This window comes from Lepus europaeus, chromosome X (assembly GCF_033115175.1).
Source record: "Lepus europaeus isolate LE1 chromosome X, mLepTim1.pri, whole genome shotgun sequence".
Taxonomy (NCBI): domain Eukaryota; kingdom Metazoa; phylum Chordata; class Mammalia; order Lagomorpha; family Leporidae; genus Lepus; species Lepus europaeus.
In genome coordinates this window covers 97,764,741-97,787,850 of record NC_084850.1, presented here as the reverse complement: position 1 = coordinate 97,787,850, position 23,110 = coordinate 97,764,741, and the positions used below count along the sequence as shown (strand labels likewise).

The 23,110-nt window shown below is 50.9% G+C and overlaps 1 protein-coding gene across 6 annotated transcripts in view; it reads right to left on the bottom strand.

The window, feature by feature from the left end:
• Positions 1 to 11,065: 11,065 nt before the first annotated feature.
• The window catches only part of KDM5C (lysine demethylase 5C), a 33,677-nt gene continuing 21,632 nt past the window's right edge, over positions 11,066 to 23,110 (bottom strand). For 2 of the 6 annotated variants that reach the window (XM_062184371.1, XM_062184370.1), the window contains exons 13-26: positions 21,604 to 21,723; positions 21,301 to 21,495; positions 17,692 to 17,873; positions 17,479 to 17,603; positions 17,204 to 17,351; positions 16,495 to 16,600; positions 15,451 to 15,809; positions 14,714 to 14,852; positions 14,085 to 14,264; positions 13,785 to 13,922; positions 12,997 to 13,596; positions 12,673 to 12,751; positions 12,351 to 12,550; positions 11,066 to 12,259 (exon numbers count right to left, since the gene is read on the bottom strand). In XM_062184371.1, coding sequence (XP_062040355.1) covers positions 11,894 to 12,259; positions 12,351 to 12,550; positions 12,673 to 12,751; positions 12,997 to 13,596; positions 13,785 to 13,922; positions 14,085 to 14,264; positions 14,714 to 14,852; positions 15,451 to 15,809; positions 16,495 to 16,600; positions 17,204 to 17,351; positions 17,479 to 17,603; positions 17,692 to 17,873; positions 21,301 to 21,495; positions 21,604 to 21,723 — 2,937 coding nt within the window. In that variant the 3' untranslated portion in view covers positions 11,066 to 11,893. The remainder of the gene's footprint in view (positions 12,260 to 12,350; positions 12,551 to 12,672; positions 12,752 to 12,996; positions 13,597 to 13,784; positions 13,923 to 14,084; positions 14,265 to 14,713; positions 14,853 to 15,450; positions 15,810 to 16,494; positions 16,601 to 17,203; positions 17,352 to 17,478; positions 17,604 to 17,691; positions 17,874 to 21,300; positions 21,496 to 21,603; positions 21,724 to 23,110) is intronic. The other 4 variants (XM_062184373.1, XM_062184372.1, XM_062184374.1 and 1 more) reach the window with 3 other exon arrangements.

Sequence of the window (23,110 nt, the reverse complement as noted above, 5' to 3'; positions counted from 1 at the left end):
TGGCTGATTGTGTAGAGGGGTCATATTGGTGACGTCACAGACCAAGCTATAGATTGAGCAAGGGACAGAGAGGGCACACAGCAGGACAGGCCCCGTGGGAGATGCTGAGGTGTGTGGTTAGGGAAGGCATGAAGAGATGGATGCACCAGGCGCTAGTCCCCAGCCTGACCTTAAGCCTTGGTCTCAGGGAAAAGGCCAAGGCGTTTACCCGCCATCCTGATAGCAGGTACCAAACGGTGGATGCTGCCCTTCAGAGGGGCCGGAGAGGTTAGTTTTCACCAGACAATGAGGCCTGGCTGGCATCTCCGAACCTGCCAAAGCCCTACTCATCTCTCCAAGCAGCTCACGACCACCTTCTTCCTGGGGTCTTCCCTTAGGCACAGAAAAATGAAAATAGTAGCTATGAAAAATATGTAGCTGAGTGGCCGGCACTGTGGCATGGTGGGTTAAGCCACCTTCTGCAGCACCAGTTCGAGTCTCCACTGCTCTACTTCCAATCCAGCCCCCTGCTGATGTGCCTGGGAAAGCAGCAGAGGATAGCCCAAGTCCTTGGGCCGCTGCGCCCACGTGTGAGGCCTCAAAGAACCTCCTGGCTTCAATCTGGCCCAGTCCTGGGTGTTGTGGTCATTTGAGGAGTGAACAGCAGATGGAAGAGTCTCTCCCTCTCTCTCTCTCTCTCTCTCCCCCCGCCCCCTTCTCCCCTCCCTCCCTCCCTCCCTCCCCTCCCTCCTCCTCTCCATCCCGCATCCTCTCCCACACGCTCTCAAAAATTATAGATTAGCCATAACTCTTTTTTTTTCTTTTTTTTGACAGGCAGAGTGGATAGTGAGAGAGAGAGACAGAGAGAAAGGTCTTCCTTTTTGCCGTTGGTTCACCCTCCAATGGCCGCTGCGGCCGGCGCATCTCGCTGATCCGAAGCCAGGAGCCAGGTGCTTTCCTGGTCTCCCATGCGGGTGCAGGGCCCAAGTACTTGGGCCATCCTCCACTGCCTTCCTGGGCCATAGCAGAGAGCTGGCCTGGAAGAGGGGCAAACCGGGATAGAATCCGACGCCCCGACCAGGACTAGAACCCGGTGTGCCAGCACTGCAAGGCAGAGGATTAGCCTATTGAGCCACGGCGCCGGCTAGCCATAACTCTTGAAGAAGAACTATATGGGAGAACTCACTCTATCTGAAGTTGTTATGTACCTGTGGTATCAGAACAAGGCTGGAAAAAATAGCCCAGTTGAACAAACAGCTTCGAGAAAGACCCATGCATGTATGCACACTTGATTTAACAAAATGTTAGCCCTGTGCAACAGTTGTAGCAGGGCAGTATTTCTGGTAAATGGAGCTCAGATAATTGGGTGTCCAGAATTAAAAAAAAAACTAAACCTGAAACTAAATCAAATCTTAACCTCACATCATACATTAAAAAAAAATAATAATTCTCAAGTAGACCATACAGCTAAATGTGAAAACAAAACAAAACAAAATAACATGAGAATATTCTTGACATTGGAGTGGTAAAGTATTTCTTAAGCAAGATGCCAAAAGTATGCACCATAAAAGGAAAAGACTAATAAAATTGCACCCACAAACGATAACTTCTTTTCTTCCAGTGACACCATACACAGTGCAAAGACAAACCCACAGCAAAGGGAAGATGATCTTATATCTGCTTCACTTAAAGCCATAAAAGATTTCATTTGCAGATGACGAAATGAATGCCTATAATTTAGCAAAAGAGATATATATGTATATAATATATGTTAAAAAAAATCAGTAGAAAAATATGGGAAACAATTCAGCAGGCATTTTTCCTGAGAGAGGATGTGAACAGCCAGTGAGAATATGCAAAGGTGCTCAGCTTCATTTGTTTTCAGGAAAATGCCAATAAACCACGAGAAATACCATTTCTCGGTCCTCAGACTGGCAACATTTTGAATGAACAGTGCTGAGGATAGGGAAAGACGTGGAATAACCGTGCCTCTCCTTCTCTGCTGGGCAGAATAGCCATCAGGGACACTCCTTCCACAAAGCTAAACATCAATAGAAAAGCTGAAGATGTGACTACCCTTTCGCCCCCAACAATTCTGTTTCCTGGCAAACACCTTACAGAAAGGAATGCTTACCCACAGACATGTACAAAAATGTTCTTGCAGCATTGGCCATGTAGACAAAAATCACAAACAACCTATACCTGTTTCAGAAGTCGGGTTGGTAAGCAAATTAGAGTGGGTTCAATAAAATAGGATGAAGTTGCTGAATGAACAAAAACAGGCACCAAAGAATACATGTCCTATGACTTCATTTATGGGATGTTAAGAACCAATCGAGGGGTGGGTGTTTGCCCCAGCAGTTAAGATGCTGCTTGGGATGCTGCTATCCCATGTCAGAGTGCCTGGTGTCAAGTCTCAATCCCTCCCAACTCCAGCTTCCTGCTAATGCACACCCTAGGAGGCAGCAAGTGACAGCTCAAGTACTTGGGTCCTTGCCACTCATGTGGGAGACATAGATGGAGTTCCAGGATCCAGGCTTTGACATGACTCAGCCCTGGATATTGTAGGCATTTGTGGAATGAACCAGCAGAGGGAAGAGCTGGTGCACTCGCATTCTTTCTTTCTACCTCTCAGACAAAAATAAATAAATTTTTTTAAAAACAGGCAAAATTGAGCCAGCGCCGTGGCCCAATAGGCTAATCCTCTGCCTTGCGGCGCTGGCACTCCGGGTTCTAGTCCCGGTCGGGGCGTCGGATTCTATCCCGGTTGCCCCTCTTCCAGGCCAGCTCTCTGCTATGTCCCGGGAAGGCAGTGGAGGATGGCCCAAGTGCTTGGGCCCTGCACCCGCATGGGAGACCAGGAGAAGCACCTGGCTCCTGGCTTCGGATCAGCGAGATGCGCCGGCTGCAGCGGCCATTGGAGGGTGAACCAACGCAAAAAGGAAGACCTTTCTCTCTGTCTCTCTCTCTCTCACTATCCACTCTGCCTGGCAAAAAAAAAAAAAAAAAAAAAAACAGGCAAAATTAAACTATATAGGCAAGAATTCATACTTAGATGGTGAAATTTTAAGGAGAAGTGAGTACATGGTTACAGAAAAAGTCGGCATTTGGATCCTAAATCAAACATTCAAACTATTAAAAGATACTTGTTGGTTATTTTTGGGAAATTTTAATATGGTGACATTTGTTTGCATATGATTGTATTAAGGAATGATTGTCAGTTGTTGAGTGTACTAAGGATATTGTGATTATATAAGGAAATGTCTTTTTTAAAAAATTGTTTTATTGTTGACTTGCATATTCTGGATAGTAAATCCTTATAAGGTCTATGATTTGTAAATATGTCCTCTTAGTCTGTCCATTATCTTTTTCCTTTCTTGATAATGTCATTTGCTGCACACAAAAAATTTAATTTTGATGAAGTCCAATTTTTTGACATCCTTTTGATGTCATATTTAGGAATTTATGCAAAGTCAAAGGTCATGAAGATAAAACCCTAAGTTTTAGTTTTTCAATTTAGGTCATTCACCCGTTTTGAGTTGATGGTATCTGGTATGAGGTAGGGATCCAACTTGTCTTTTGCATGTGAAAATCCAGTTGTCCCAACACTGTCTATTGAAGATACTATTCTCTCCTCTATCAAAAGGACCTGGCACTCTTGGCGAAAATCAATTGTCCATGTGATTTTTTTCTTCGTTTTCAAGACTGTTTAGGCTACTCACAGTCCCTTGAAATGCTATATGAATTTGAGGACCAGTTTTCCATCTCTGCCAAAAAGCTGTTCAAATTTTCACAGGCACTGCATTGAATCTGTTGATTGTTCTGGCTACTACTAATATCTCAATAATACTAAATTTTCCAATCCACAGATGTGGGATGCCTTTCCATTTCTTTAGGTCTCCCTTAAATTCTTTCAGCAATGCTTCATAGTTAGAGTGTACAAATCTTGGGAGCTGGTTAAGCTGCTGCCTGCCACGTGGGCATCCCATATGATCCCAGCTGCTCTTCTTCCTGCCCAGCTGTAATATGCCAGTGAGCCCGGCACCGTGGCTTAACAGGCTAATCCTCCGCCTTGCGGTGCTGGCACACCAGGTTCTAGTCCCAGTTGGGGCGCCGGATTCTGTCCCGGTTGCCCGTCTTCCAGGCCAGCTCTCTGCTGTGGCCCAGGAAGGCAGTGGAGGATGACCCAAGTGCTTAGGCCCTGCACCTGCATGGGAGACCAGGAGGAAGCACCTGGCCATTTAAAATGCTGCCTGTCACGTGGCATCCCATATGGGCACATGTTTTAGTCCTGGCTGCTCCACTTCCAATCCAGCTCCCTGCTAATACACCTGGGAAAGTATCTGGGCCTCTTCCACCCATGTGGGAGACTCCAGTGAACCTCCTGGTCTCAGTCTAGCCCAGCCCCGGCTTTTGTAGCCATTTGGGGGAGTGAACCAGTGGATGGAAGGTCTCTCCCTCTCTCTGTAAGTCTGTCTTCTAAATAAGTCAATCAATCAATCAATCAATGGAGTTCTGTTGAACCCAAAGAAGTAAATGGAAAGAAGGAGAAGGAGAAAGAGGAGGAGGAGGAAGAAGAAAAGAAATTATACAGAAAGGCCGGCGCCGTGGCTCAATAGGCTAATCCTCCGCCTTGCGGCGCCGGCACACCAGGTTCTAGTCCCGGTTGGGGCACCGGATTCTGTCCTGGTTGCCCCTCTTCCAGGCCAGCTCTCTGCTGTGGCCCGGGAGTGCAGTGGAGGATGGCCCAAGTGCTTGGGCCCTGCACCCGCATGGGAGACCAGGAGAAGCACCTGGCTCCTGGCTTCGGATCAGCGTGATGCGCCGGCCGCAGCGGCCATTGGAGGGTGAACCAACGGCAAAAAGGAAGACCTTTCTCTCTCTCTCTCTCTCACTATCCACTCTGCCTGTCAAAAAAAAATTAAAAAAAAGAAATTATACAGAAAAGAATGAATACAAAATATTTATTAAGACTAAAGGAATGGAGGATGGGGTAGGCATTTAGTTTTCGCCTTGCAGTTAAGACATCAGTTGAGACACCTGTGTCCTACATCAGAGGGCCTGGTGTTGGTTCCCACCTCTGGTTCCTCACTCCAGCTTCCCGCTAAAGCAGAACTTAAGGACACAGTAGTGAGGGCTCAAGTAATTGGGTTCCTGCCACCCACACAGGAGACCTGAATGGAGTTTCCAGCTCCTAACGTATCAGCAAATGGGAGCTTTCTCTTTTTTTTTCTCTCACTCTGTTTCTCTCTCTCTCTCTCCCACACACACACACACCTCTCAAGCTAATAAGTTAATTTTTTAAAAAACAAAGAAATGGAAGATAAAATTGGGAGTGCCAATCATGATAATAGGAGTCCCAGAAGCAGAGAAAAATAAAAATGGACAAGTAGATCTATTTTGTGGGTGAGTACCTAAGCCTGGGACACCAAGTGACCTGTGTGAACTGAGCTGCCCATGGTGAGCTGTGTGTTAAGTGTCCCATCAAGCCATGATGTGCAACAGTACAGCAGACAGGAAGGTTTACACAGGCAGGTCGAGAAGACCGAGTTAGACCCTACTCCTGCCTGCGGGGTTGCCCTCCCTTTCTTACCCAGCCCTGAAGCCTCATGGCGACTTCCCTGTGAACATGTAACAAAGGGATATGATATTCAAGCTTGGTGTAAGATGCTGCTATGTGGCATGCTGGCACCTTCTCCAAGTGGCTGGCAGCAGTGTTACAACCTCACTTAGGGTAGATCCTGAAGGACAGTGAGAAGTCCTCCCAGTAGGAAAACTACCTGACCTCATAGATGGCCAGATTAACCTACAGTCGCCAGCGATTGATGAGTATTTGCTCTTCAGTTGGCTGGATGGACAAGAACGTGGAAAGAACAGAATTGAAATATTATTTCTGGCCAGCGCCGTGGCTCAATAGGCTAATCCTCCGCCTGTGGCACTGGCACCCCAGGGTTCTAGTCCCGGTTGCTCCTCTTCCAGTCCAGCTCTCTGATGTGGCCCAGGAAGGTAGTGGAGGATGGCCCAAGTGCTTGGGCCCTGCACCCACATGGGAGACCAGGAGGAAGCACCTGGCTCCTAGCTTCGGATTGACACAGTGCGCCGGCTGTAGTGGTCATTTGGGGGGTGAACCAACAGAAGGAAGACCTTTATCTCTGTCTCTCTGTCTCTCTCTCACTGTCTAACTCTGCCTGCCAAAAAAAAAGGAAATATTATTGCTAAGGAGGGCCAAGGGAGAGGAATATGGATGAATGGGTACAGGGTAGGAACACATTCATGTCCCACACAAACAAGCACAGAGAGGTAGACAAAATGTCCTGTTCTGTGGACATCAGCTAATTTCAACTTATTTTGTCACATTTTCTTATTCAATGGACTCCTGAACAAAATGCTCATGGTAGCAGGCACAAGTTCCACAATATGGATTTCTGTCAAGGCCAACCTTGTGACAGTCATTGCTGAGAACCCAACCTGCCAACATTAGACAAACACCAAGCCCCTCTAGGGAACTATTTCTTGGCGGCAGCTTGTTACAGAAACAGTAAAAAATGAAAAGATGGGTGCCAGTTGTGTGGTGCAGCAGGTTAAGCTGCTGCCTACAACGCCAGCATCACATATCAGATTGTTGGTTCAAGTCTCGGCTGCTCTGTTTCTTATCCAGCTTCCCGTTAATGAACCCAGGAGGGCAGTAGAAGATGGTCCAAGTCACTAGCTCCCTGTCGTCCATTTGGGAGACTTGGATGGAGTTCCTGGGCTTCTGGCTTTGGCCTAGACCAGCCCTGGCCATTGGAGCCATTTGGGAGAGTGACCCAGCGGATAGATGGAAGATTTCCTCTCTGTCTCTCCCTTTCTCTCTGTAGCTCTAACAAAAAAAAAAGAAGCGAAGCTATTGCACCCCTAAACTTCTGGCATGAAGCAAACTGGCAAAACTGCCTAGCTGCAAACATCCCCTATCTTCCTTGGGAAAGGAAGGAAGGCACAGAGTGGAAGAGGCCAGAGGGCGGAGACACAAACCATGGAACATTATTCCCAGGCCTCAAAAGCAGATCAAGGAACTTTCATTTGCCCAGCTGGGCTTCAGAATTGTTACAGACCCGTAGCCATTCTTTGTGCCTCTCATCTGCACTGAGCAGCTGCCCTGTCTGTTCCACTATTGTATACTGGGTGTGTTGGGGACAGGCAACTTGCCTTGTAAGTTGCACAGATCTACAAATGGGAAAAAAAAGCATTTAAGGAGCTGTCCTTAAGGAATACATGTAAGGAGCCTCATTCCCACCTGGACCTGATTTAGATGATACTCTGGACTTTGAGGAGATGCTGCAGTTGAAATGGGACTTTTAGAGACCTTGAAATGGAGTGAATGTATTTTGCATGAGATGAGGACATGAGATCAGGGAGCAGAGGACCAGCTAAGTAGTCCATCTCCAAGATGGCCCTCAATGATTCCCGCCCACTGGCAGTCACACCCTTGTGCAGTCCCCGCCCCTTGAGTGTGGCCCAAACCTAGTGACTTACTTCTAATGGATTGCAAAAGTGATGGGCTGTCACTTCCAAGATCGGGCTAAAGACTGTGATTGCTCTCATGCAATGTGGGCACTCGGCCTCATTCTCTCTGTCTCTGACTCACTTCACTCGATTGCGCTGATGAAGCAAGCCACCGTGTTGTGAGCTGCCCTTTGGAGAGGTCTAAGGGCAAGGGATCTGAGAGTGACCCCTGGCCAACTGCCAGCAATAAACGGAAGTCCTTAGGCCAACACCTTGCCAGGAACTGAATCCTGCCCATAGCTGTGTGAGCAAGCTTGGAAGCAGGTCCTTCCCCAACTGAGCCTTGAGGTGACTATGCTCCGGCTGCACCTTGATGGCAGCCTAAAGGAGACCCTGAAATTGAAGTCCACCCAGATACCTAACTCACAGGAACTGGTCTAGATGTTTTAGGTCACTAAACTATAAGTGATTTGTTATGCAGCAATAGGTTACAAACACAGACGAGGAAGGAGATATTGCACAACCTCAGCAACATGGACTGTACCAATGAATTTTTTTTTGAGAAATATTTACTTGAAAGGCATAGTTGAGAGAGAATGTCTTTCATCCACTGGTTTACTCCACAAATGGCTGCAATGGCTGGCATTGGGCCAGGTCAAAGCCAGGAGCCAGGAACTCCAGCTGGGTCTCCCACGCGGGAGGCAGGAGCCCAAGTACTTGGACTATCTTCTGCTGCTTTCCCAGGCACATTGGTGGGGAGCTGGATCAGGTGCAGAGTAGCTGGAACTCAGATTGGTGCACTGATCTGTGATGCTGGGGTCCCAAGTGGTGGCCTAGTCCACTGCGCCACAAAGCCTGTCTCACCAACGAACTTCATGTAGTGCAGAGTTCACATGCAGTGTGGGGCTCTTGTGTCCTCTGGTCTGCAAGTGGAGACAGGGAACTCAAACCTGTGCCTTCCCCTCACCTCCCCCGACCCCAGGGATGGAAAGGACAGACCCATCAATCCTGGAGCGTTTCAGACATCACATGAGGCCCAGTGAAGGCACTAAAGCAGGGAAGGAAGGAGTCAGTGGAGTCTGGGAGAAGTTTAGGGAAAGTCATCAGTAGCAGCGACATCTCTTCCCAGTCTCTTGTCACTTGCAGACTCAGGAGCCATTCTGAGGGATATGGCAGCAAGGCAGTGCCTCTATAGTAGAAAACCAGTGAGGTGGGAAGATGCCCCTGGCCTCCTCCTCCTCCTCCCTCATTCACCTGGGGCTGCCCGGAGCTTGGCACTCTCCCCTCTGTAAAGGAATGCTTAGGAAAGGGGCACAGATGTAGAACGGACATTTTCTGCAAGTTCAATTGGACCTGGGTCTTGCAGGATGGCAGCTACAGCCCCTCCAGAGCTCCTGAGACACATACTCACTGTGACTGGGGGCAGAGTGTGTGAGAGGGATGGGGTGGGAGATGCCATGATGGGAACGGGTGGGTGAAAATCGGTGGGGCAAGGGCCTGCACCCGCAGGACTGTCCCGTGCCGAGCAGTTCTCCACCCTGCAAGCACCGTCTCTTCCTCACCCAGCCACTTCTGGTGGCCGACTACCTTGGCACAGAAAGTGGCAGTGAAGTGCTCATGTCCAGCCCCTTCCTCTCCTGTCATCTCCCTCCACCCTTTTATCAAGATCAGTTCTTGATTAGGTGGGCAACGGCCAGCTTTTGCCTCCAGACTAGGGCTTATGGGCAAATTGGGCCCAGGCCACTGGCCCTGGACTGTCCTTGTGTGTCCAGCTGATTTTGCCTCCAGACTAGGGCTTGTGGGTGAATTGGGCCCAGGACAGGGTAGGTCACCAGCCCTGGACTGTCCTTGTGTGTCCAGCCAGTTCAGTGCCCCACCTGGAAGAGGCAGGGATGAGTCTGGCTCTCCTGCCAATCTGTGGTCTAAGAGAGTGGGCTCTTACCACAAGGTTCCTAGCAACTGCAAATTTTTGGAGGGGGAAAACTGAAGCAAAACGAACCCACTGGACATTCAGATGAGAAGGGCAGATACAGTGGTAGTGTGCAGAGCTCTCGAGCTAGGGGTCAGGGCCTGGCCGTCAGCCTTAAAATGCTCCCTGCAGGCCGGCGCCGTGGCGCAATAGGCTAATCCTCTGCCTAGTGGCGCTGGCACACCGGGTTCTAGCCCCGGTCGGGGCGCCGGATTCTGTCCCGGTTGCCCTCTTCCAGGCCAGCTCTCTGCTATGTCCCGGGAAGGCAGTGGAGGATGGCCCAAGTCCTTGGGCCCTGCACCCCATGGGAGACCAGGAGAAGCACCTGGCTCCTGCCATCGGATCAGTGCGGTGCGCTGGCCGCAGTGCGCCAGCCGCAGCGGCCATTGGAGGGTAAACCAATGGCAAAGGAAGACCTTTCTCTCTCTCTCTCTCACTATCCACTCTGCCTGTCAAAAAAAAAAAAATTTTAAATGCTCCCTGCAGGCCCAAGATGAGGGAAAGCTCCAGGGAGCACAGCATGCTGGGAAGCCAGCTGGTGCAGCAGGGCTCATATGCTCTTGCTCTCTCCTGTCTTTACACCCAGGGCAGGTTCCAAACACATTACATTCAGGATCACAAAGGCTGAATCTTAACCTTTGGAGGGTCACAGGCCCCTTTATAACTCTGAAGCAAGCTGGGTAGTCTTGCGGGAAAAAACACAGTCATGCAACCACCCACAAAAACAGGCAGCAAACAATCCCTGGTGACAGCACCAGGGCCAGTTCAGCTCCCTTGTCTCAAACCTGTGGCCCAGAAGGGAGAAAAGCTGTCCAACTGCTACAGGAGCACTAATGGGCTTGAACACTAACTAAGTCAAAGAAGCCAGACACGAAGGATGACACATGGATGACTCCATGTATAGAGGAAGCCCAGAACAGGCAAATCAGGGCTCAAGGGTGGTGGTGGCAATGCCTAAGGTGTGACGAAAATGCCCTAAAACAAGCTTTGCAGTGATGGTTGCACAACTCTGTGAACACGCTGAAAGCCACTTCAAGTGGGTGAATTGTAGGAGTTTTATTTCAATTTAAAGCAGGTTAAAGCAACCTCAAGGGTTGCTTGCAAATGACTGCAGTCTGAGCTCTAGTCTCCCATACATCGGGGGCAGGAAGATCAGTGGAGAAAAACCAGGGCAGGGTCCCTGTATGTGGCATGAGTTAGGCAGGAAAGCATTCTAGAAAGTATGAGATCACACAATTCACCTTGACCTTAAGGGCAATGAAGCATTGAGGGTGGCTGGAAGTGGCAGTGACATGCTCAGATCTATAGAGAACACCCTCCCAACCACGGACTTGTCCACGTTAACACAATGTCATGGGATGCAAACCCCTCCAGGAGCCTGAGGCTAGGAAGGAGGGCATGAAGTTGGGGAGGTTGTTGTGCAGGGGCTTCGGTGAGCAGGGCCAGAAGCCTGTTTAGGGATGGGGGTGGGACTGGCTCAGGCGCGGAGTGGTGGGAGGAGGACCTGCAGGTCGTGCCCAGGGTTAAGGAGAAGCTAGTGGAGCAGTTCCAGACCCAGAGCCCCTGCCAGCACTACAGCTGCTCCACTGACAGGTGAGGGAGGCCCGGGTCGCCCCTTGGAAGAGAAATGCACTTCAGAAACATGTTTCCAAAAAATGTTGCTAAGGGTTTTATTTCTAACAAGAGGAAAATAATAAAATAAAATTAAAATAGGCTTCAGTTGGAACCAAGTTTCTTGTTTTGCTTTGTTTTTGCTTTTCAACAAATTAATTACACACCAACAATCTTCTTTTATTACAACATGAACCCAGGAGGAGGAAAGGAGATGGGAGGACAGGGTGGGCAGGCCGAGGTGGTTGTGAGGACAAGCACCAAAAGCTTTCTTCCAATCACAGAGAGCCCTGGTCAGCTCCCAGCCAAATTCTCTAAAATAGAAACCTGTGAGCACAGCTATGTGAAGTTTCCTCCTTCTGGGTGGAACAGTCAAGGGAACGGGGAAGGGGGAGGGAAGAAGAAAAGGGGGGGAGGGAGGCGAAAGAGAGAGAGGGAGGGAGGTTAGTGTAGCATGGCCTGGCCAGGGCCGGAACTGGGGAGAGAAGGAAGAGGAGAGTCCCCCAGTTTGCATAATGCACTGGCCTTGTCTCTGGAATGGTGCTGGCCCAGCCCCTGCTGCCTCCCTGCCCACCCATCTGTCTGTCTGCCTCAGGTGTCTGGGAATGCTGGTTAGAGGCTACCAGGGAGGGGGACTCCAGGGGCCGGCCCCCAGGAGCTGAGGTCTGAACAATACCTTGGAGTCAGAATATAAAAGTCAAGGGACCCGAGGGTGGGGGGGTTGGGGGCGGCCATCCCCCACATCTGCCCACCTCCCAAGAAGCAGGCTTGATGGTCAGAAAGAGGATCCTTGAGGCCCTGGGGTGGGGTGGGGGAGGTCTCCATTGGGGTCTGTGCTAGGCTCAGCCACTGTCACAACTGTTGCTGAGGCGGCTGCTGTGGGCAGGGCATGTGCAGCCGGGAAGTCAGAGTAGAGAAAGGGGCCGAGGGGCCTGAGGTGGCCCCTAGTGCTGCCGATTCCAAGCCATTCTGGTTCTCTTGGGTGCTGGGGCTGCCAGCGGCGGGGAGGGGCGCAGGGGGGGCCTCACCCCCACTCTCCTCCTCCAGCTCCTCCTCCTCCTGGGCCTCCTCAGCTTCCGGCCCTGAGCTCCGTACCCTCTTTGGCTCTAGCTCCTCTCGGGCTGGGTCATCGCCCTCCCCACCCCGATCCTTCCGCCGCCGCCGCCTCTCCAGGGCCCGGCCACGCGCCCGGCTGCTGTGGCGCTCCGCCTTCTCCAGCTGTGATCACAGACAAGGGCCAGCGGTCAGGTCAAGGCTCCCTGCCTGCTTGGCCTGACTTCCCGGCCCTGCCCTCGACCCCCTGCCTCACCTCCAGAAGTGTGTGGATCCGCTCCAGGTCCGGAGGCTGCCCAGCCTGCAGTAGCTGCCAGATGCTGTGGTTCTCATCCAGGGTCACCTCCAGCAGGTCCCCCTCCATCATGAGCTCCTCCAGTGGGGCCCGGGTTGCCTCAGGCAGTTCCAACACAGGGCCAGTCAACTGCGGCAACAGTGTGGACAGCAGCTCCAGATCTGGGGGGTTGTGGGGACAGGCTGGGTTAGAGGCCACCCTTGGTCTTCTAGGGACCACACAGGTCACTCTGGTGACAGCCAGTCAGCAGCCTGCCCATACCACACACGTCAGACCTACCTACCTCTCTTACCTGAGCCCTCCTCTGGGGCTACCTTCTCAGGACTGGTCACACTGTCTCCATTCTCCAGCAAGCCCTGGACCTGCCAAGGAGAGCAAGGATGAACCAAGGGGAAACCAAGCCAAAGGACCTCTGCCTCTTCTTTCCCGAACCTGGAACTAGGGAGCCTCCACCTGCTGGAGGGGTGGGCAGAGTCCAGGGATCTGGGGGATGCAGAATGACACAAGGAAGCAGGGCCAAAGGAGACGGAAATGAAGAGACCGGGGACAGGGCTAGCAGAGGGTAGGAGAGCAGAAGGTGAAGACAGGAGCGAGCCGAGCAGCTCACCTTAGGCATATCCTTGCCGCTGCCTTCTCTGAGGGGGTCAGAGGCAGGGGCTGGAGGGTAGGTAGGTGGCTCCTCGGGCCTGGGTTCAGCCTGGAGCCGTTGGCGGAGCTCGGCCAGCCGTCCCAACAGAGCAGTCACATCCTCGGAGGCCAGGGCCTGTCTGGCACGGCCTTGCCAGCTTATGGCCCTCTCAGTGAGGCACTGCAGGGCCTCGCCCTCAGGCAGCCGCACAGGCAGTCTCTGCAGGGCTACCAACAGTGCCAGGATGGTCTCCAGGCGCGGGCGCCGTGAGCGCATGCACAGTGGACACAGGAATTTGGTGTCCCATTCCCACCAGGCCAGCAGTGGGGATGAGGTGGGACTGGGCCTCGGGGAGCTGAGGAGGCGGGGCACCGACACACACCGCCCATGGAACCAGTCCTGACACAGGTCACACTGCAGAGCTCCCACCCCGGTCGGCACCTGCCCACACACACAGATGGAGGTTGCAGAGGCAGCCGTGGACGATGACGCCAGGGGGCTGGGCTTGGCCGAGTTCGTGCGACGCAGCTGCAGAATACCCTCCTTCTCCTTCTGTTCCCCTTCCTTGAAGGCCACGATCTGCCGTGCCCAGGAAAGGGGGAAAGAGTAGGTGAGCAGCCCATCCCCTTCTCCCTCGGGCCCCTTAACACCCCACTCCCAAACCAGAAGGACTGAAGCTCAGGGAGCAAGCGGTCTGCCCATGGTCACCCGGCTCAGACACTCTCTCACTGCCAGGCTCTTCTCCCATCTGCGTCTAAGCTCCTTACCACAGAGCCTGGGTCCCTGAGGTCCTGCGCAGACAGCCCCAGCAGCTCTGTGTCAGATTTGTACAACCCCAGCTCCTTCTCCATCCACCGGCTGCGCTTGGTGCTGTCTGAGCCGGCGTCTGCACACGGGCAGAGCACCTGAGACAGGCAGACAGAGGGGGAGTGACCGGGCTTCCCCTACCTCCGACACCCTCTCCTCCCCTCCCTGGTGCCCCCCCAAACCCATGTTCTCATAAGAGCTGTCTCTCAATAGCCATGCCAGGTGAAGGCGAGGCTATGGGTCAAGGTTCCAGGCCTCACCTCCAGCAGCGTGTAGCAAGAATTCTTCTTGAGGAAGGTCTTGGAGGCCTTCTCCCTCCAGGAGTGCGCTGTCAGTACCTGCAGCTCTAGCTGTCGCAGCTCCTCTAGTCCCACAGGCAGGTCTCGGCCCACAGCCACCAGGCCCTCCAAGTCATCCAAGCAGGGGTAGTGGTCGCCATTCTGGGGGCAGGTTTGAGAGAAAGCTCAGTTCAACTCGTCAGCACCTACTGATGCTTAACTCAATGCCCGGTGCGGAGTTGGGAAGACAGACTATAGACGCAGTCTTAAGGCAGAAAAAAAACAACAACAACAACAACAACAAAAAAACCACGTGTTGCCCAAAGGAACACCTACCTGGCTCTCTCCCACAATTCTTGCATCCACCCACTGGATGGATCAGTCTGTCTCCAAGAACACTAGACTAGTGATTCTGTCATGTCTGCTTCTCCTCCACGCACCTGCCCTGCCTGCCACCACATCCAAACCGGCCACACGAGCCCTCTTCACACATCACCCATCATGCACAGCTTCCCTCCTCACTATGTGGTGTGCCCCTCCTTCTTTCTGGCCCACACAACCCAGCTGGATTGCACAGACAGCCCAGGGCTGGAGGGGGGCAGGGTCCTCACTTGGATCTCATCCACATCAGCGATCCAGGCCCGGGCCTTGGCAAGAGCCTCCTTGAGAGCTTGAATGTTGGGCAAGTGAACAGGTATGTTTTCTGCTTCGCGGATTATAGCCTCGAGTGTGGCTGGCGGGTGCTTCTGTCTAAAGGTAGGGAAAGAAAAAGAGAGAGAACTTCATGTGGTGTGATCTGCCTGGCCAGGAGCCCAGCCTGCTCACTGACTCTATCTGCCTGGGCCCCTTGGGTGCCTGTGGTTCCTACAGCTCCTTTGGCCTACTGGCTTGTGCTCTGCCTGCAAGTGACTGGCAGTCCCTGTTCCTGCACAATGCACACATACCCACATCCTTCTGCCACAGCACTCATGCCTCGCCTCTGCTGCCTGCCAGCAATGCCTACACGCAACCTGTGTGTGTGTGAGAGATCAGGACTATGGTCTGCTGGAATGCCCTGTGTGCAGCGTCCTACCAACATCCAGCCATCTGCCTGCTCTGTGTGCTTCTGTGTACGTATGTGCATATGGCAGCCTATAGACCTGGTCCTCTATACGCCGCTGCCTCTATGTGCTTATGGAGTTCCAAACAAAAACAAGGACAAGACAGGGAACGGCACAGGGGAGGAGAACAACACACCAACACAGGACTGTGAGGCCCAAGGCCACCAATGGCAGTCACCCTCAGGTTCTTCACTTTATAAACTTTCAACGATGAGAGTGTGGCAGGGAGGGGAAGAGACTCGACCTACCTGGCCTCCAGGCAGAGGTGGGCCTTCTCCTCCCAGCGTTCAGCAATGGTCAACAGCTCCTGCAGCTCGGCCCGGGCCTTATCCACAGCAGGGCTAGGGGCAACACTGGCGCCCGCGACCAACAGTCCCCGCATGACAGCCAGGGTGCCTCTTCGGGCTGAGGGGGCCAGCGTGCGTTTCACCTCATCCAGCCATCGCGCCTGTTCCACCTGCCGCTGGAGCTGCTGGGCCTCAGGTACCTCCACCCCCAGCTGCCGCCCCCTCTCCAACAGGGACTGCAGTAGCCCTGGACTGGAGGGTAGTGAGGCCAGGGCCTCACGAGCCTCGGCCTGGTAGGCCTCCACCTGTTCCAGAATGCCCTACCAGGATACAGGATGAAGAACAAACTCCTCAGCTGGGCTCACTTCGAGGTCCCACCACCAGATAGATACCCTTGCCCCACCTACCTTCTTACCCTCCAATCTTCTGGAGCCTGACTTGGGCCAGGCTCCCCTTCTCCAAGCCCTAAGACAGTAGTCCCTAACCCTGACTGCTCATTAGAATGCCCTGGGGAATTTGTTACAATGCAGAATCCTGGACTCAACCCCTAGAGATTCTTAACGGGTTGCAGAGGACTCCATTCTTGGAGGAAACAAGAGATCCTCTGGCTCTAAGAAATGCTAGGCTCTGCTACACTTCAACCTCACACAAACCTTTTATGTGTTCGCGCTACTGTCTACTGCCCTCGCCATCTCGCTCCTTCTTTACCTTCATGAACTTTGCTCAACCTTCCAGGCCCAGCAAGCACCAGGTTACCTCCTTCTCTTCCAGGAATCCTTCCCTTGACTCTGCATCCTATACTCACACCCTTGCCACCCGCCCTTCAAATCCCATCTCCAAGAGACAGTCACTAGACCCTTGCTTCACACCTCCTGCTATTTTCTCACACCCACATACTATCTCACTCAAATACTTTCACTTTTTTACGGGAGCCGAGAGGCCTGCTGCTCAGGTTCCCCAAACCCCCTAATCCCCCAGCAACACTCCAAGCCCATCCCTCCTCACCTTGACATCACCAATCTGGTGCATGGCACAAGGCAGGTTGTTCATCTGGTCCAGAAAGGCCAGGAGCTCAGCCAGGGTCATCTGTAGACCAGCCACCCTGTGGGGGCTACGGAGTTTCACATGTGGGGTTTCAGGTCCAAGCCCAGTCCCTCCCTCCATCTCTGCACTAAGACCCAAAACCTTTTCTCAGTATACCTGTCTACCTTGACCTTGCACACTTCAACTTCCCTCAACTTCCCAAGGTTACAGGGATGATTTTACATCATTCATATGAGGGAAAAGAATTAGAAGGAAATCTATTTAGGGTGGAGAGGCTTAGAAATTAACTGATGGTAACAGAAGCTGAACTTCTCAATCCATCCTCTACTGTGAACTCTAAAGCTGTGATCAAGTTTATGTCTGTGTCCTGTTCTTGCCCCTGAACATCCCACAACTCCTCCCTGCCCACAAAATCCTTTGGTCTCTTAATCTCCTCTAGGTACTGATGAATTCTGGCATTTTACAAGTCACTCATCCTCTCTATTCTAAGCTGCCTGGTCTCCTTGCCCTCTACAGTGCACCCCATCAGGCCATCACACACTCCAATGCTGGCAGCTTTCTGCCAACACCTTGTCTGCCCAGTGGTATCAGAGTCCACGCCTGTCACACCTGTCCTAGATGCTGGGTCCTTAGCTGGCTACCTGAACCCCAATACCTCACACTGTCATACCCGGCTTCCTGGCCGCTGACCAGTCCCAGAGCCCGGGACACGCAAGCCTCTGCCTCACTCAGGCAGTTCTTCAGTCGCTGCAGCAGCTCACTGTTAGGAAACCTCCGCTCACGGGCCTCAGACTCCAGTGCCCTCAGTTCTTCAAGGCCTAAAGGGAGAACGAGAGCAGCAAGGAGTAGGCAGCATTGAGTAAAGGCAGAAGAAGGGGGTTGGGGGTACAGAAGAAACGGGAATAGAACTTGCCTGTGGAGTCCCTCCGTCCCCCCATCACTCACTGCGCTTCCGCCCATCCTCCACCTCCAGGGCCACTCGCACTTTGTTGGCCCAGGTATCAAAGGACTCGGCCCGAACCTTCAGTTTATGCAACATGGCAGGGAGTTCATCCAAGGTGTACCGGTACCTGGAGAAAGAGGGCAGGGAAGAACACATCTGGCCCAGCTCTACACACCCTGCTTGTCCCACCTCCTCTAGACATGCCCCATACTCACCGCAGGTACTGCCGGCTACTGGAGCATTTGCAGAGGTCGTTGATGTGGGAAAGGCAGACAAGGCCATCTGGACAGTCATAGCAGGCCAAGGCTGACAGGAAGCATGTGGTCTTGCACTTGATACACTGGCGCTCGTCATCTGGGAGCAGCTCAAACGCCTCTCGCTCAGCCTCGGTGATGCCCTGAGGGCATATCAACCCCCATACATTATAGAACCAGGACAGGATGGAAGACATCATCATCTCAGCCACCACCAAGAGCAATTTTAGACTCAAATCTACACTGAGGGCCATGGTTTTTTTGAAACGCCAAATCCCATGGAACATACCTGCCCTTGGTAAACTCCAAACTCTCAAAGCTGGAGGGATCAGATATACCAGGGCAAGATCAGTGTGGGCTGAGGCAGAGAGAATTTTACAGAGGAAGAAAAATCAGGTAAGAATCAGATCAGTGAAAAGGCCTTTCTCGTGAGATAAGGTGAGGAAAGTGGTGAACCAAGTTCCCACAGAGGTAGCAATCTGTGGGAGTGGCCAAGAGATAGGCCTGGTGTAGGGGGATCAAACTGGTTTCCAGTCACTTGCAGTCCACTGTGCTCTAGGCACCATGATGGCTGCTAAGCAGGCAAGAGACACCGTATGCAGGCGCTTGCGTCCAAGGTTTAAAGATACATTTTCCCCCAACAACACAGCTTCCAACCCTAAGCCAATGACTTCATCTGTCCTTCAGATGAAGGGAAAGAAAAACCCAATCCAAAAATGAAGAAAAAAGCCAGTGATGCTGGAGTAACTGAAGGACAGTACAATGGGCAATTTTAGAGATTTCACAGGGAACTACTGGCTCCTTGGGGTTTCTATCTTACATATCAACTTTTAAATCTACCTCTCCACAAGCTGTAAGCCCAATGTATATTATACATCCCACTCTACTAATTAGCCATGTGGTCATGAATAAATTACTTAAGCCTCTTTGGACGTCTCAGCTTCTTTGATAAGACAAGGGCTAACAGTATTATCCTCACTGGATTGTTACGAGGATCAACAAAGCCACTAAGGACTTAGTCAAGCATCTTAGCACTCAGAATAAGTGCTCAACACATATTTATTGTTACTAGGTCTGATTTTCAAATCAGAACACGTTTCACAGGCCTGCCTCATCTTACAGGGGAGGAAACTAAGTCTCAGGGAGAATCAGTAACTTGCCAAAGGGAGGACTTGACTGCAGTTAATTTTTACTCCAAAGCCAGGGAACAGTCTAAGGATGAAGCCCTTATGTTTTTTGGCATCATGAACTCTTCCGAAGTGGATGCAAACCACGAGTCCTTTCCTGCAGGCAAGTACTCAAGCACACAATCTGTGACAGGACTGCAAGACTACAGCGTCCAGAACCCTCCTCCGAGAGAAGGAGCAAGAGTAAGGAATGTGAATGTCAGGGAGAGAAAGTCTACTCTCCCCACCTTGCTTTAGTTCCTTCCTGTAGCCTGGTACAGTCACAGGGCCATCATTTAATAATAGCACTGAATGGAGAGAAAATGATGCCTGGAAAAGCCCAGGGACTCACCACCACACACCACAATGGAGAGTCCCTAGAGTTCCAGCACTACTGCAGCTGGAAGTTTCCCAACAGCTCATGCTCACAGGCGAAGTATAGATGAATTTGAAATAACAAAGTATTACCCTAAACAGGCAGCAAAGGATTGCTAGGACCAGTATTCCTTTCTAATCTTATGGAGGACTCTCATCAAGTCCATTTCCTAACTGGGCAAGTGTAGTGCTTAAAGCAAGTCACTGAAACTACAGAATGGACTTTACGCTCTTTAGTGGTTTCCACACAGCTACACACAAAACTGACACACGCTTATGAGAAATCAATTAAAGTAGGACCTCTTTCTACTTGCTAATATTATTGCTCTAGCTTGAGTTACTGAGCCACCTGAGTGTAATAAAATGGCACAAGAAACATTTCATATTTCAATCATTCTCTTCATGAATTAATATATATATATATATATATATTTGACAGGCAGAGTGGACAGTGAGAGAGAGAGAGAGAAAGGTCTTCCTTTTGCCGTTGGTTCACCTTCTAATGGCTGCCGCGGTAGGCGCGCTGCGGCCGGCACACCGCGCTGATCCGATGGCAGGAGCCAGGTGCTTCTCCTGGTCTCCCATAGGGTGCAGGGCCCAAGGACTTGGGCCATCCTCCACTGCACTCCCTGGCCAGAGCAGAGAGCTGGCCTGGAAGAGGGGCAACCGGGACAGGATCGGTGCCCCGACTGGGACTAGAACCCGGTGTGCCGGCGCCGCAAGGCGGAGGATTAGCCTACTGAGCCGCGGCGCCGGCCTTCATAAATTAATATTACCAATAATAGCAGCTGCTACACTATAAAGGCAGTATTAGAATGCTTTGATATAAATCACTTTACTCAAGCTTTAGGACTACCTTGCAAGTTAGATAATCCCATTTTATAGGGTGAGTAAGTAAAACTGAGAGATTAAGTAACACATCAAGTTGCTTAATCTCTCAGATCATTTCCTATGGGGGTTTCATATGGGGATCTGTCTTGTTGGATCATTTAAATAATGATGAACAGCTGCTGTATCAGCATTTGCTATGGCCCAGTTACTGAACATTCTCTTTAATCCACTCAACTACCCAAAAGGATATACATTATCACCAATTTTTAACATGGGGAAACTGACATTCAGCAAAGTAAATTGACTTGTCCAAGGTTGCTGGTAAAAGGCAGAAGGTAAAATGGAATGTGGCTTTCAATCCAGATGGGTCGGTCTAGTTCTTTTTACTATAAGAGCAGAGGTGGGGGCTATTGTTGCAGCATAGCGGGTTAAGTCAGTGCTTGAGACACCAGCATCCTGTACCAGAGTGCTGGCTAGAATCCTAGCTGCTCAGCTTCTGACCCAACTTTCTATGAAAGAACCTAGGAAGGCATCAGATCATGGCCTAAGTGTTTTGGCCCCTGCCAGCCACGTGGGAGACCCAAATGGAATTCCTGGCTCCGGCATTGGCCTGGCTCAGACCTGGCTGTTGCAGCCATTTGCAGAAGTGAACCAGCAGGTGGAAGATCTCTCTTTCCTTTCTCACTCTCTGATGCTCTGCCTTTAAATCAAATAAACAAGCCTTTAAGATCTTTAAATAGTTAAAGACCTTTAAGATCTTTTACTCATCTTTAAGATTTATTTATTTGAGAGGCAGAGTTACATACAGAGACAGTGAAAGACAGAGAGAGGTCCTCCATTCGCTGGTTCACTCCCCAAATGGCTCTAATGGCCAGAGCTGGGATGATCCAAAGTCAGGAGCCAGGAGCTTCTTCTGGATCTCCCACATGGGTGCAGGGGCCCAAGCACTTGGGCCATCTTCTACTGCTTTCTCAGGCCATTAGCAGGGAGCTGGATTGGAAGTAGAGCAGCCGAGACTTGAACCAGCACCCATATGGAATGCCAGTGCTGCAGGTGAAGGCTTAGCCTACTATGATACAGCAGTGGCCTCAAATAAATCAATCTTAAAAAAAATAGTAGTGTCTACAACTTCTTCCTGGTACTACCTCACCTCCACCAGGCTATGGTGCCTGACCCAGCACACGCCCCCCTCACTCACCTTCTCCAGGAGGGCTTTTCGTAAGCGCCGCTCCTCCTGTACCATGATGAACATTTCCTTATGCACAGCTGCTGCCAGGTTTAGGTCCAGCTTCTCTGGGCATGCAGCCATCTTGCAAATGAGCTCCTCATGGGAGAAGACACAGTATCTTCGGAGCCGGCGATAGTGCTCTATGCACTGGCGCCCAGCTGGCAGCTACGGACAGGTTCAAAGTTGAGTATGGCCAAGCCTGCAGGCAGCATGCCTCAGCTTCCCCATAATCCTTCTGTTTCTTCCTGCCAGCCCACCACACTCCAGACTCACCCAGTCAGCAGTGCAAAAGTTGACGGCCTCAGCGAAGTTGTAGCCTTGGTTGAAGCCACTGTGGTAAGCACGGGGGAAGGTGATGACAAATTCTCCTGCACACTGGTTTGTGCGGACAACCTGAGGAAGAAAACAGGCCCAGGCCACTGAAATAGCAGTTTTCCAGTTAGAAACCTAAGTGTAAGGTTCTTAAGGAGACAAAAGAAAGCCTCAAAGAACACAGTCTGACAACAGAATCCTAGATCCTCCAACTCTGAAAGGACCTCCACTTTCAGGGTTTTTTTTTTTTCTGTGTTGACGGATGATAGGAAGATTTCAGAATCAAAAATAAGGAATGCACATATCAAAATATTTCATTTTCCTAGTAATTTAAAAAAAAGTTTATCCATTTATTCATTTGAAAGGCAGAACGACAGGCAGACAGAGATCCTCCATCTGCTAGTTCACTCCCCAAATGGCTGCAATGGCAAGCAAGGGTGGGGCCAGGATGAAGCCAGAAATTCCATCCTGGTCTCCCACAGAGGTGGCAAGGGCCCAAGTGCTAGGGCCATCTTCCACTAACTTCCCAGGCACATTAGCAGGGAACAGGATCAGAAACAGAGCAGCCAGGACTCGAACTGACACTCTGGTACAGGATATCAGTGTTTCAAGCAGTGGCTTAATCCTGGCACTGCAATGCCAGCCTTAGCCTCTAAGAGTATAGTGAAAATAACTAGACTCATCTGGATTGAAAACCACATCCCATTTTCTGGGATGCTGGTGTAGCAAGCAGTGGCTTAATAACCCACTGAGCCAAATGCCGGCAGGCTCCTTTCCTAGTAATTTTTATAAAAATTGTAAATATCACTTTTCATGCATGAATTCTTAAGAACCAAATGGTTCCACAACATTTTGTTATAAAATCAGCAGGTTCTACCATTCTCCCCTCCCCAAAGTTCATCACTTTCACCTCTTGTGATTATTTTGGCATTGACCTTAACATTACCAAATAACACGTTCCAGACTTTGTTAAATACATCCTCACATTTCTCAATTTTCTCTTTTCTATGAAAGTACCAGTAATTTAAATGTCTGTATTCTTACTCCCACACTTGACTGCATATAGAATTCTAAGATGAAAATCATATTGAAGGCATTGCCCTCATCTTCTAGATTCTGGTTTCACCACTGAAAAGCCATTCTGAGTGCATTCTCAGTATGCTCTTTTATTTATCAACTGAGAGGCAGAGAGAGCTCCCATTTGCTAATATACTCCCTAGATGTCTGCAACAGCAAACGTTGGGCTAGACCAAAGCTGGGAGCTGGAAACTCAACCCAGGTCTCCCAAGTGGGTGGCAGGAATCCAATTACTTGAGCCATCACCACTGCCTCCTAGTGTCTACATTACCAGGAAGCTAGAGTCAGATGCCAGGGCTAGTTATGGGACCAGCTGGTTCTGGGAGCTGATATGGGACACATGCATTTTAACTGCTAGGCTAAACGCCTACCCCTTCCCCTCCATTATGTG